The sequence below is a fragment of the Gracilinanus agilis genome, chromosome 1, assembly GCF_016433145.1.
Source record: "Gracilinanus agilis isolate LMUSP501 chromosome 1, AgileGrace, whole genome shotgun sequence".
In the NCBI taxonomy this organism is placed as follows: domain Eukaryota; kingdom Metazoa; phylum Chordata; class Mammalia; order Didelphimorphia; family Didelphidae; genus Gracilinanus; species Gracilinanus agilis.
Window position 1 is genome coordinate 715,640,569 of NC_058130.1, and position 13,704 is coordinate 715,654,272.

General features: G+C 34.9%; 1 protein-coding gene across 1 annotated transcript in view; it reads right to left on the reverse strand.

Annotated features, from left to right (window-relative positions):
• KDM4B (lysine demethylase 4B) overlaps positions 1 to 13,704 on the reverse strand; it is a 314,929-nt gene that overhangs the window by 119,755 nt on the left and 181,470 nt on the right. The window contains exon 6 of the mRNA XM_044670970.1: positions 2,424 to 2,473. Within this exon, the coding sequence (XP_044526905.1) occupies positions 2,424 to 2,473 (50 nt within the window). The remainder of the gene's footprint in view (positions 1 to 2,423; positions 2,474 to 13,704) is intronic.

Genomic DNA, 13,704 nt, shown 5'->3' on the forward strand with positions numbered 1-13,704 from the left:
TTAGAATCCTCTCTGACCAAGATTAAAATATTGCCACAAAACAAATACAGGAGTGAAAGAACCAACAAGGAGACAGAGTGAAACAACTTTCAAGAAAAGAAAAACCCAAAAGGTAGGCAACGAACATGGAACAGTGGGGTGAGAGGAGAGCAGACCCAGCAAGAAGCCATAGCAAGGAGGGAAGAGCAAGCCAAAGATGAGCCATTATCCTCATCCTCAACAATAACATTTGCTAATTGTTTACCATGTGCAGAGTCCTAGGGGCAATAAAAGTTTAAAGAAAATATAGTCACTCCCTTCATGAGACTAATAGTATAGAAAGGGAAAAGATACCATCATCATGGAAATATGTAATATAAACATACACAGCGCATTAGATAGGTGCAAAAATAAATTATTTTTTCAGATTTAAAAGGAAGAGCTTTGCTAACCCTGAGGAATTAAAGGATTTCTGAAAGAAGCAATAATATATAATATAATATATTCAAGTTATTTCATTCCATCCTGCCTTCTACAGAAGATTGCCCCTTCTATCATTCTCCTATTCTATTAGTGGATAGAGAACCAGGCCTAGAGAGAGGGAGATGCTGGGTTCAACTCCAGTTTTGTGACCTTGGGCAAGTCACTTAACCCCAATTGCCCAGTCTTTACTGCTCTTTTGCCTTGAAACCAATATTAAGCATCAATTCACAATTAGGTGGATTCAGAACTAGTTGGGCAAATGTACTCAAAGAGTGGTTTTATGTCAATGTTCCAGGAGATCTTCAGTGGAGAAAGCCCAGAGAATCTGTACTTGGCCTGTGCTGTTTAATATTTTTCAATAATATAGATAAATGCATAGTGAGTGTGCTCATTATATTTGTGACCACTGCTTCCCTAGCTATACCATAGCGACTCTGAAGGTAAAGAACCAATCCCATATTCTATTAGCATAGGGCCTTCAAACAAGGTATTAGATAGGAGATAATGATTCTTTTCTTCTTTCACAATAGCTTATAAATGTTTTTCATATGTTTACTAACCATTTAATCTTATGAAATTTAAGATTCTACTTAAGCAAAGAAAAAAGAATGGCAATAGATTAATGATGACAGAGCAGCTAACTCTTGGTAAAAAGCTTCTCTTACTTGATTAGTTTTTTTAATTTTGTCTACTCAGAATTTCATCTGCCAAAATCCACCCACCCCTACTTTGCTTTCCTATTAATTTTTTCTTAAGTCTTTCCTAAGCATTTGGAGGCCTAAAACCTTCCCTGTTCTCAAAACAAGGCTGTGCTCTAGCAAACTTTAGGAAAGAATTTAAAGTATCAGTCCAAGATGAACTCTGAGAAAATTTTTTTTTAAAGTACAAATTGAACTGAGCTATTTCTTTATGGACCCAATTATGACAAGAGATTGTATTCTGAGAAATATGAAGATTTTTAGTAAATGGGGATATGGTCTATGGAAGAAGGTCTCTCTCTCTCTCTCTCTCTCTCTCTCTCTCTCTCTCTCTCTCTCTCTCTCTATTTATCTATCTATCCATGAAACTTAGAAATGGTCTTCATGATCAATAGCAGTCATTTGCTAAAAAAATTTGTACAAGTCACTATGGTTCCTTTTATGTATTTTAGTTAAATAACTCAGTATTCTGATACTCTAAGAGGGACAAAATAAGATGACTTCTTCTCCAGCCTACCAACTGTGCTCAAAAGGTCAATTACTACAGACCTAGCACTATATGAAGAGTTTACATAGTAAAGAAACAAGTATGAGACAATAGTAATTACCTTATACAAGGGCTTACAAAACTAGCTGGAGAGAGAAGATATATAAAACTGAAGCAACTGATAAATGAGTCTTGAAATAATGGTATTTAGTAGTAATAGTAATCACTAGCTTTTACATAGCACTTTGTGTCTGGAAATTTTTGTACAAATATTATTTCATTTTATCCTCAGAACAACCCTAGGAGATATTATTATAATCCTCATTTTACAGATGAGGAAATGGAGGCAGAAGAAGTGAATTGATCAGAGTCACATAGCTAGTAATAAATGACTGAAGTCAAATTTGAATTCCTATCTTCCTTACTGCAAATCCAGCATTTTATCTAGTGTATCATCTAACCAATAAACTTTGTAGTAACAATAACTAAAAAAAAAACATATATGCATCTAAGAAAAAAGGAATCTATGATTTAGTGCAGCAAATTCCTTATAGATAATGCATTCTAATCCTAAAATTATTAAGATCATCTAGGAGAAAAATATTAAAAGCCGTATTTATGCTCACTATTACATTACTACCCAATAAACTCTCAAAAGGCCATTCACAGGATAGCCCTTTTAAACTTCCTTCTTGTCTCTCAAAGAGAGATAACACCTAAAATGTCTTACAAATGTCAGCAAAGAGTAACGGAGACTGTGGGCATATATTGCTTACCTTTTGCCAGGCGTTCTAGACGCTTGCCATGTTCTGGAGGTATGGCATACCTAGAAGAAAAGGGAAGAGAAAAGCCAGAAAATAGTGATTGACATTGCATAATGATATTAAAGCAATGGTGTAGCAATCTATACGATAAAGGGAAAACAAAGCAAAGTCATCAAAAGGCTGTATTTTTTTTAAACCTTTACCTTCCATCTTGAAAGCAATACCATAGTGGTAAGGGCTAGGCAATGGGGTCACAGGGTCACAGAGCTAGGAAGTGTCTGCGGCTAGATTTGAACCTAGGACCTCCCATCTCTGGGCCTGGCTCTCAATTCACTGAGCTATCCAGATGCCCCCAAAAGGCTGTATTTTAAAAGTTGGATCCATAGCACCAATAAAAAGGAATTCTCCCAGCATGGTCCCCTTTTGAGAGAACAACTAAAGTATGAAGTAATTCAAATCAACTACCTTCCCCAATAAAGAAACTTAAAGGGGAGGGAAAAAAAATGCCTTTCCAAATTTACCCATTCTGTTTGTAGATCTCTCATTCCAAGCTATTTATCACATATTAACTAAAGGAATGAAACATCTCAGTTATGAAAAAGAAACTTAATTTAAGATAGTCAAATTCAGAATATTGAAGTTGGAAGGCAGTAATGCCTTACTAATGTTATATGCAATGTCCCAGGTTGGTTTGTGTTTGAGGGACAAATATGGACTTTTTTCTTGTTCCCATTGAGAAATGAGACCTAGAGACAGAGTACTAAGTCTACAATACAGAGAATACTAAAAAGTACTAATTCTACCTTTCCATCCATACTCATATCCATTCCAAGAGAGAAACCTTAGCTGATATAAAAACTGATTCTTCAAATGAAAAGATAGATAGCAAGAACCTCAGCTAGGATCCTTCACTAAAACAAAACCAGAACTGGATTCCATCAATCTCAAGCCTTTGAAATTCTACTCCTTCAAAGAAAGGGGTATAGGGCCAAATTAAGACTCCTTGTACTCAAGCAGGAGCAATTAAACATACTATGTATTTCATAGTTTTCATGTGTTTCTTAGTCCAGAGTTCAATCCTACACCAAATATTTTAGGAAAATGGGGCCATTTTTCCTATTTCACAATAAGTAATTTAATAATAGAGAAGAATTTTAAAAATTTGCTAGAAATTAAAGTTTTTTTCTCTTCAACTCATTGATGCAAGGAAAAAGAAGGAAAAATCATTATACAAAACAATATGTCCATATTTTAGAGCCATTTAAGCCGAGTTGGGAATTTTGAAAACAAAACATTACAGGAAACATATCATGTAGTATTTGATCTTACCAAATAGAAATGATTAATATGTTTATGGACTTCTAGGTGACCTCTGACCAAAGCAATGGTGGTACCTTCAACTATACAATTATCAAACAATTCAATTCTACTTGTCTTGGAAAAACTTAGCAGTTATCCTTTGAAAGTAACCATTTATCACTTACATAGAGATGATAAAAATTAATCCTGATCCAAAGCTCCTTTGTGGGATTAATGTCCCTTAAAATAGGGAAATGAAACATTCTGTTCCTTCTGGGAAAATGCTGAAGGATTGGGAAAGAACTAATTTATAGCTACAAGGCTGCTGATGATTAATGTAATATCCCTAGTCTACAATGATGCTTTCACTTAATTACTGCCTTTAATTGGGAGTTGTAAAGATAAGATTAATTGAATCTGGAGGATGTTAAAAGTTTAATACATTGGAACATGGTTCTTGTGTTATCTAAAACTACAGATTGCAACAAGCCAAGCTGAGTGTTCAGAAGAAGAGCCCCTGGAGAGATTAAAGGGGAGTTTGTTTGGCCAGGAAAGCTGGACAATAGAACTGAATCTACTGGTCTATAATGCCATAAAAAAAAAAATCTATAAATAAAAACTACCTCATCCTCGAATAAATACAAAATTACTTTTTGTTAAGTGTTTTTTTTTTTGTTGTTCTTCCTTACACCTTTCTTTTAACAAAACAATGCTAACGATACACAGCTAAAAGTCCACTTGTCTCTCCAACCACTCTCCAAACCTTCCAAAAAAAAAATGCCAGGCCATTATAAAATCAAATAAATGAAAAAGTATTTATTAAGCTCTTACCATGTGAGTCAGTATAGCTGGAACTGGACCAAAAGGGGAAAAGTTCAAGGTTAAAGTCCCACTTCTGACACAAAAGCTGTGTGACCCCAGCGAAGGTAAATTTTAACCTCCCAAGACTATACACAACTCTAAGACCAGGCTGCAGAACAAGTGTTGACTTGTATTGATAGAGGTAGTCTCTCACTAGAAGCTTCCTAAACTGATGAAATCCTAAATCAAAGGATCTGATCAGATATACTAGGTATTATGGAAACACTGAAGAGATGTTTTATCCTTTTATATATGTGCTGAATTGTTCTTGATCCTTAGAGTTAGTTAGGCCCAAAGGCCAGCAATGATATAGTGGTCATCCCAGCCTAATTCTTCCTTTTATGGTAAATCTCTCTAACCAGAGCAGGTTAAGCTATAATTTCTTTTTATTATAGGTGGGGTTTTTTCTTAGTACTTCCTACTATTTTTCATCTGAGGTTATAAGTAGGTATCATATCCTGAACAACTAAGTAAATGAGTATTTGGCCTTGTCATTTGCCTCTTTATTGTTATTTATATTTGTGTAACAGCAAAATCCTTTAAAATTTTCAGAATTGGACAATAATTTAAGTTTCTGGGAAAAAAAGGGAAAGGATCTGTTTGTACAAAAATAGTTATAGCTGCCTTCTTTGTGGCAAAGAATTGGAAACTAAAGGGATGTCCCTCAATTGGGGATTGGCTGAACAAATTGTGGTATATGATACTGATAGAATACTACTGTGCTATAAGAAATGATGAACAGGATTATTTCAGAAAGAGCTGGAAAGATCTATATGAACTGATGCAGAGTGAAATAAGCAGAATCAGGAGAACACTATACACAATAACAGCAATACTGTGGAACAATCAAATGTGAATGAATTTGCTACGGACAGCAACACAATGAACCAGAACAATTTTGAGGGACTTAAGAAAAAGAATGTTATCCACCTCCAGAGAAAGAACTGTTGGAGTAAGAATGCAGATGGAAGCATATGATTTATCACTTGTTTATTTGGGTATACATTTTAGATTTTAGTTTTATAAGATTATTCAAATACAAAAATGAATAATATGGAAACATGCTTTGCATAATAATACATGTATAACCCAGATTGAACTGCTTGCCAGCTCCAGGAGGGGGGAAGGAAGAACAGAGAGAGACAATTTGGATTATATAACTTTGGGAAACTCATGTGGAAATTTATTATTAATAATAATAATAATCTTAATAATATTTTGAAAGTTTATGGGATCAAAGTACAAATCAATTGATTAGTTCAGGTTAAAATCAGAAGCATCTTTAGTTTTAATTTGAAGTAAATAATTTCAGCACAATCAATTTTGTTAGAGAAGAGTAACTTATGGAATATCTCGTGTTACCTCAAAGAAAAAGTCAATTCTATTTAGGTTTATTATTTCATTCAGAATTAACACTTGTGAAATGAGCATGTCTCAGAGTGCAAACATGTTTTACTATGAGACAACTCATTTGATAAGCAATTAATTACTTATTTATTTGCATATCCCAGTCCAAGACTTCTTACAACAACTGAAATAAAATTGGCAAATTTTAAAGTGAACTTATTTTTGTTGAAGAGGTCATCTCATAAAAAGTGTTCTATAACCTATGATTTTATATGAGGATTAGAGACTTCAACCTCTATTCCTTGTAAGGGGGGAATTGGAACTAAATTGGAATTAACTATAGTTTTAAGGAGGAAAATTTAGAAATAATTTTTGAAAGTCTTGAGTTCTAATTAATAACTTAAAATGTAAAGATAAAAAATGAAATTTTAAGAAAATGCATACATACACATATATATATGTGTGTGTATATAAATTCAAATAGTTTCAAAATTTGAGTTTAAGAATTCTACTTTCTGTGATATTTTAAATGTTAATTTTGATTTTTCAGTGTTTATCAAATTTCATAACTATAACACTGTAACAGTTTGCTAATGTAAATTGTAGGAAGTTAAATGATGATGTTCAATGCCAGTATAGAAAAGACCTCTTAACCCTGGCTTATGTCTTCTTTACAATTTTTTCATACTTTACTCTCCTCCATTTGTGCCAAGATTCTGCCCACCGTGGCCTATGGGATGTTCCTTGCACAGGACCCTCTTATTTCTGTGCCTCTATACTGGCTATCCCCTGTTTCTGGAATGTTCTTCCCTGACTTCTTAATTTTCTCTGGTTTTCAGCTCGAACTCCACCTTCTGCTAGAAGCTGCTAGTCCCAGAAGCTGCTAGTATCATTCTCTCTGAAAGTATCTTCCATCTACCAGGTATATAATTACTTAGGCCTAATTATTTACATGTCTCTCCTATTCAATTATGAACTCCTTGAGCAAAGACACTTGTTATTGCTTTTCTTTGTATCTGTCATTTGGCATACTATATGGTACATATTAAGGATGAATGGAGTTTAGAGGGACAGAAACTACTTATTTTAAAAAAATCTTTGCATACCCAGTACTTTTAATTTATTTATTCTGTCGTAGAATTAATACTTTGCATTGGTTCCAAGGCAGAACAATGGTAAGGGCTAGGCAATGGAGGTAAAGTGACTTGCCCAGGGTCACACAGCTAGGAAGTGTCTGAGGTCAGATTGGAACTCTGTCTCTGGGCCTAGCCCTCAATTCACTGGGCTGTCTACAGCTGGCCCCTTGCCCCATACTTTTCACAGCATATGTGCTTCCAAAGCCCTCAATATTACATAATTCTATAACCTCTGACTTAATTGATAACATCAATGCAGCCAAATCTCAAAGATATTTTGCGACCATATTTCAACTTATGAAAGCCGTGAATAGCTAATAGACAGTTTAACAGAAATGGGATTCAAAAGATTTGAACAGAGCAAAATTGAAGGAATATTAGATGGATTTTAGTAGGAATAAATGCAAAGTCCTGAACTCAAGAGCCTAAAAGTCAGCTTTTAAATGGGTATCAAATGAAAGATCTGGAGCTCAATAGTTGCTCATGTGAAAAAGGCATGGTAATTTTTACTGGGTGCAAGTTTAACATTAGTTAATAGTTAATGCGACTGCTGATAATGTCATTGTGTGACATTGGACTGCACTAAAAGACAATTAAAGGACCTTATTTAAAAAGTTTATTTTGGATATCACATTTTAGGAGGAACTAAGAGTATATTCTAGAGGAAAAGTACTGAGAAATGTAAAGGGTCTCAAAACCATGCTTTCTTTATAGTTAGTGATTTTAAAAAGGGGGCATTTAAGACCAAAGAAGATAAAATTTAGCGTATATACATGATAGACATCTTCAAATAACTGAAGAGCTGCTTTGAAGTTCGTTCCAACTCCAACAGGCTACCCAATCACTCCCTATCTCATTTACTCAAAACTTGTCCAACACAACTATGCAAATCAGTCAGTCAGTCAGTGTTTATTAAACTCACACTATGTACTAGGCACTGTGCTAAGCACTGGGGGTACCAAAAAAGGTAAATAGTCTCTGGTCTCAAAGAGATCACAGCCTAAGAAGGAAGATAATATGTAAACAAATCTTTCCATACAAACAAGAGAGTCTGAAGATATAGAAGGAAGGTTCTTGGGGGCAGCTAGGTGACTCAGTAGATTGAGAGCCAGACCTAGAGACGGGAGGTCCTACGTTCAAATCTGGCCTCAGACACTTCCCGGCTGTGTGACCCTGGGCAAGTCACTTGACCCCCATTGCCTTGCCCTTTCTGTTCTTCTGCCTTGGAACCAATACACAGTACTGATTATAAGACAGAAGGTAAGGGTTTAAAAAAAGAGGGCACTAAAAGGCTTTTTGCAGAAGGTGGGACTCAGGTCAGAGAAGCTAGACCTTCCCTCTATTTTAGGTAAGTTGTGTCAAAATAGAATCTTCTCAGGCAAGCCATTTTATCTAGTGTCTTTATTTGGACCAGAGTGTCATTCAATCATGAAACTACAAACGGAGAAGAGAGAAATGGCACACCTGACAATTTCATCTTTGCCACCTACCGAATATCAAGTGGCTCTATCAACAATTCAAAGTATGAGAAAATAGCCATCTATTAAAAGGGAAGTGGCAGTTTACCCAGTAAGTGCCATGAAAAGAATGTGACAAATCCATAGTGTGGTGAGCTGACACAATGGTAAGAAGTCTAATCCTTTTCCATAGGACAGCCAATCAAATCCCTGAGATTAGCAAGCATGCCACCACTGAATCTTCTCCTCAGTGAATATCCCCAAGTCGTGTGTGTGTGTGTGTGTGTGTGTGTGTCTGTCTGTCTGTCTGTCTGTCTGTCTGTCTGTCTGTCTGTCTAGAGCTATGAGTGGAGCTGTCAGAAGTTATCCCTGGCAACTACAGCAGGTGGCAATTTAGCTGCTTCAAGACCAAAAGTTCTAACATTGACTTTAATGCCACACAAATGTCAAGGAGGTTAACGCAGACCAAATGTAATAATATTTCTTTTTTGAGGAGAGCTTTCAGTTGAAAACATGACAAATCCTGGCCAGAAAAATTCAAAGTAAAATGAATACTTATTTACAGAGCATGTACTCTATGCAAGGCACTGCAGGGAAAGCCAAAAGCATATATAATAGGCATTGTCACTGCCCTTGACTAACTCGTGGTATATGAAGGAAGACTAAAAACAATTTGAAGTTGAGAGCAAGATCAGGATATCACAGGGCACTAAATGACAGCAGCCAAATAACAGCATAGGGCCATTTGAAATCAGAGGAGGGAAAGAGCATTAGAACTATAGCTTAACAAAGTCTTCATGGAAGAAAAAAGGTGTGACGGTGACATTTTTCAAAGGTAAAGGGGTGAAGGGAAAGGAAGGAGCATGCATTCCAGAGCTTTTAAGAAACAAGAAATCTTGAAACATTTTGAACACTAGTTTTCAGCCTTTAAAAAAGGGGCTGGGGAAGGGACCACTTTACCACTAACCAGCTGTGCAGCCTATGGTCAATCACTTCCCCTCTCCTGGCCTCACTTTATTCCATCAATAAAATGACAGGATCTCATTAGATTAGTAATTCTTCAAATATGTTTTACATAGCTCGACAAAACAGACAAAAGAAAGTTGCACGAAAAGAATCCAGCTGAAAACCTATTTAAATTGATCACATAACCAAAAAGTTGACTGATCTAGAATAATAAATCATGTTTAATGATGTATTAGTAACAGCTGACTATTGGTCTGCCTTAGAACTGTATATAAAACAATTTTTTTGTGTCAATGCTGTGAAAGGGAATTTGAAACTTGGAGTGCCCCACCTTTCACACTTAGTCAAGCACTTGAAGAACCTTTTACTAGAAAAGGAAGTTCATACTCAAAGACCAGAAGTGGATCCCACTGTCCTGCCTAGGCAGTGCTAGACAAATTAAGGAAATATTGTTCTCGAGATGTGACATGGGAGAACTGTTGGGTGAAGAAAAGTGCTTATAAGATGAGACGCAACAGGAAGTCAGGCACTCTCATTTCAGATTCGGTTTCCTGATTCAGACTTTGGATTCTGGTGGACTTTCAGATTCGGATTGCTATGTTGGTGGCTCAAGCTGAAGAGGGATGCTTGCCTCCATGGCATTAGAGATTGCTGGTCTTTTGGTGAAACATTTGGCTGGAGACACTCTCATGGGCTGGTGAGATTCACATTTGTGGTCTGGAGGCACTTGGATCCAGACTTTGGGTATTTAGCTAGGTGATATTTTCTACCCCCTTACTACGTTTCCCTCTCTTTACTATCTCTACCTTGCTGTAATAAAGCTACTAAACCTACTTATTAACAGCCTTGTGACTTAATAGTTAATTTTTATAAATGGTAACCACAACAACTTTTTATAACTTTTTTTTATAATTTGACCAAAACCAATTTTAACTCTTACAATGCCAATCATGGGTAACAGGCTAAAAATGTAATAATATATTACAATTGCTATAATGAATACAAATAAGAAATTGGAAGACTTATGTCAACTGATAAAAAGTAAAATTTTAAAAAGAGAAGAAAACAATGTTATTATAACAATGTATATGGACAGAATAACAATAAGACCTAATGCTACAAATTGTAATGCTCAAACTTGGGACCAAATAGGAGATATTTCAAGCAGCTGTTTCTCTCTTCTTTCCATATAGAGATTTATACATATTGATCACTGCATTTATCACAGTGGATTTTGAATGATGTTACTTTGGCTCAACTACTTTTAAAGAATGTCTCTAGGAAAAATATAGGGGAAAATTAAGTACAGTAAAAATAAAAGTTATCATTTTATTAATACAATAAGGAAATATAAAGAAACAAAAAAGCAAAAGTGTTACCAATCTAAGACTTTGGAAATTATACAAATATAGAGGAACCTAGATCAGGAAAAATATCTCAAATGTAGAACATAAACATGATGCTAATTATATCTCTTATTCTCCACTCATACCTCTCAGCTAGGAAGTAACTAGCATATTTGATTATTTATCCTCTGAAAATGTGGTGATGGGTCATTAAAATGATCAGTTCCCAATTCTTTCAAAGTGTTTTTTCTTTTCCATATTATTGTCATTGTATATATGCATTATTCTTCTGGTTCTATTTAATTCATTCTGCATCAGTTCAAAGAAGTCTTCCCAGTTTCTATGAAATGCTCTCCACCATCTCTTGTAGTACAATAGTATTCCATGATAATTATATACCATTTGTTCAGCCAATTCCTGGGCAACCTCCCAGATTCCCTTCTCTTTTTTGCACCTAAAAAAGAACTACAGACATTTTTTTTATATCTTTAGAGTATCTTCTACTTACAACTTATCAAGTTCTCCCTCCCTACTTCTCACCTTTCCCAGTGAGTTGTATTTCTATTCTCATCTTCTTGTATTTCTATTCTTCCTTCCCTTGGTCAGTTCAAATGAGAGTAAGGTTCGAATGTCAGATGCTTCCCCACTCTTCATTGTTTGTATAGATGTCTACACAGTCAACCTGATTATATGACATAATGTTTTCTAATCTTCCTTTCCCTCCTCCCCCTCTATCCCTACAGTATTCCTTTTTCTCCTCTCCATTCTTCTCTTAAGATCATCAAGACACATAATCATCAAAACAATTTGGTAGTGGTTAAGAAATGAAATGGAATAGATTAGATACACAATACACAGGAGTAAATGATCACAGCAATCTAGTTTTTGATAAATTAGAAGATCAAAGCTTTTGGGAGAAGAACTCACTATTTAACAAAAACTACTGGGAAAATTGGAAAACAGTATGGCAGAAATAGACAGAGACCAATATCTCACACTTTATACCAAGATATGGTCAAAATGGGTATTTGATTTAGACATGAAGGGTGATACCATAAGAAAATTAGGATAGCATTGAATAGTTTACCTGTCACAAGGGAAGAATTTATGATAAAATTGTTAAAGAATATTATGAGATATAAAATGAATAATTTTTATTACATTAAATTAAAAATGGTTTGAACAAACAAGACCAATGTAACCAAGATTAGAAAGGAAACAAACCAGAAGAAAACTTTTATGGCAAATTTCTCTGATAAAAGCCTCATTTCTCAAATATTTAGATAACTGAGTCAAATTTATGAGAACACAAGTCATTCCTCAACTGACAAACAGTCAAAGGATATGAACAAGCAGTTTTCAGATGAAGAAATCAAAGTTATCAAGAATCATATGAAAAAATGTTCTAAATAATTCCTGATTTGACAAATGCAAATTAAAACAACTCAGAGGTACTACCTCACACCTATCAAATTGGCTAAAGTGACAGTAAAGGAAAATAATAAGGGATATTGGAAGGGATGTGGCAAAAATGGGGCACTAATGCATTGCTGGTGGAATTGTCAACTGGTCCAATTATTCTGGAGGACAATTTAGAACTATGACCCAAGGACCTGTATCCCAAAGAGAACCCCAAACCCCCCCCCCAAAAAAGAGAAAGGATTTACTTGTACAAAAATATTTATAGCAGCTCTTTTTGTGGTGACAAAGAACTGTAAATTGAGGAGATGTCTAAACAAATTGTGGTATATTATGGTGAAGGAATACCACTGTGCTATAAGAAATGAGGAGTAGGATGATTTCAGAAAAAACTGGAAAGACCTATATGAACTGATGTAGAGTGAAATTAGCAGAACCAGGAGAACATTATATATAATAACAGCAACACTGTTCAGTGATCAACTTTGAACGACTTGGGTATTCTCAGCAATACAACAATTCAGGACAATTCTAAAGGACTTATGGCAAAGATTGTTATCCACCTCCCAAGAAAGAACTGTTGGGAGTTGGAATACAGATCAAAGTATACTATTTTTCATTTTAGTTTACTTGGGTTTCTCTTTGGAGTTTTGGTTTTATTGGAGTAGTCTCTTACAACAATAACCAATATGGAAATATTTTGCATGATACAATGTATAACCCAGATCAAACTGTCTCTGAAATGGGAGAGAAAAGGGAGGGAGGGGACAATCTGGATAGTATAACTTGGGAAATTTTATGTTGAAAATCGTTATTATATGCATTTGGGAAAATAAAATATATATTTTTTAAAAGATCATCAAGATACGACAGAATCATTCCCAAATCTTCAGTCTAATTAGAGTCCCTCTATAACCAGAGATATCTAATAAAGGTCTCATTTCTCATATATATAGAGAACTGAGTAAAATTTATAAAAACAAATGTCTTTGAATGTAAACATTTTATCCTTGTTTAGTACTTGATAATTATTCATTTATATTTACCTTTATATTTCTCTTCACTACTGTGTTTCAACATCAAAGTTTCTATATTGCAATCGTCTTTTCATCAGGAATGCTTGGAAGTCCTCTGTTTCACTTGCAGTATATTTTCTTTGACACAGAAAGTACGTTTTAGCTATGATATTCCTGGGAATTTTCCTTCAGACTTTCTTTTAAGAGGTGACTGGCAAACTATTTCTACTTTGTCTTCTGTTTCTAAGTGATCTAGGCAGTTTAAAATGCCTTGAAAATAGGATATTTATGTTCTTTTTTTTAAAGTCATGATTATCAGATATTTGATGGCTCTGAAATATTTTCTCTCAATCTGTTTTCTAAGTCTGTGCTTCCTTCCTCTCCCACCCAAGACCTTGTTTTGGGGGCAAGACTTTGTACCTCTTGAGTCAAGCTGTTAATTCCCT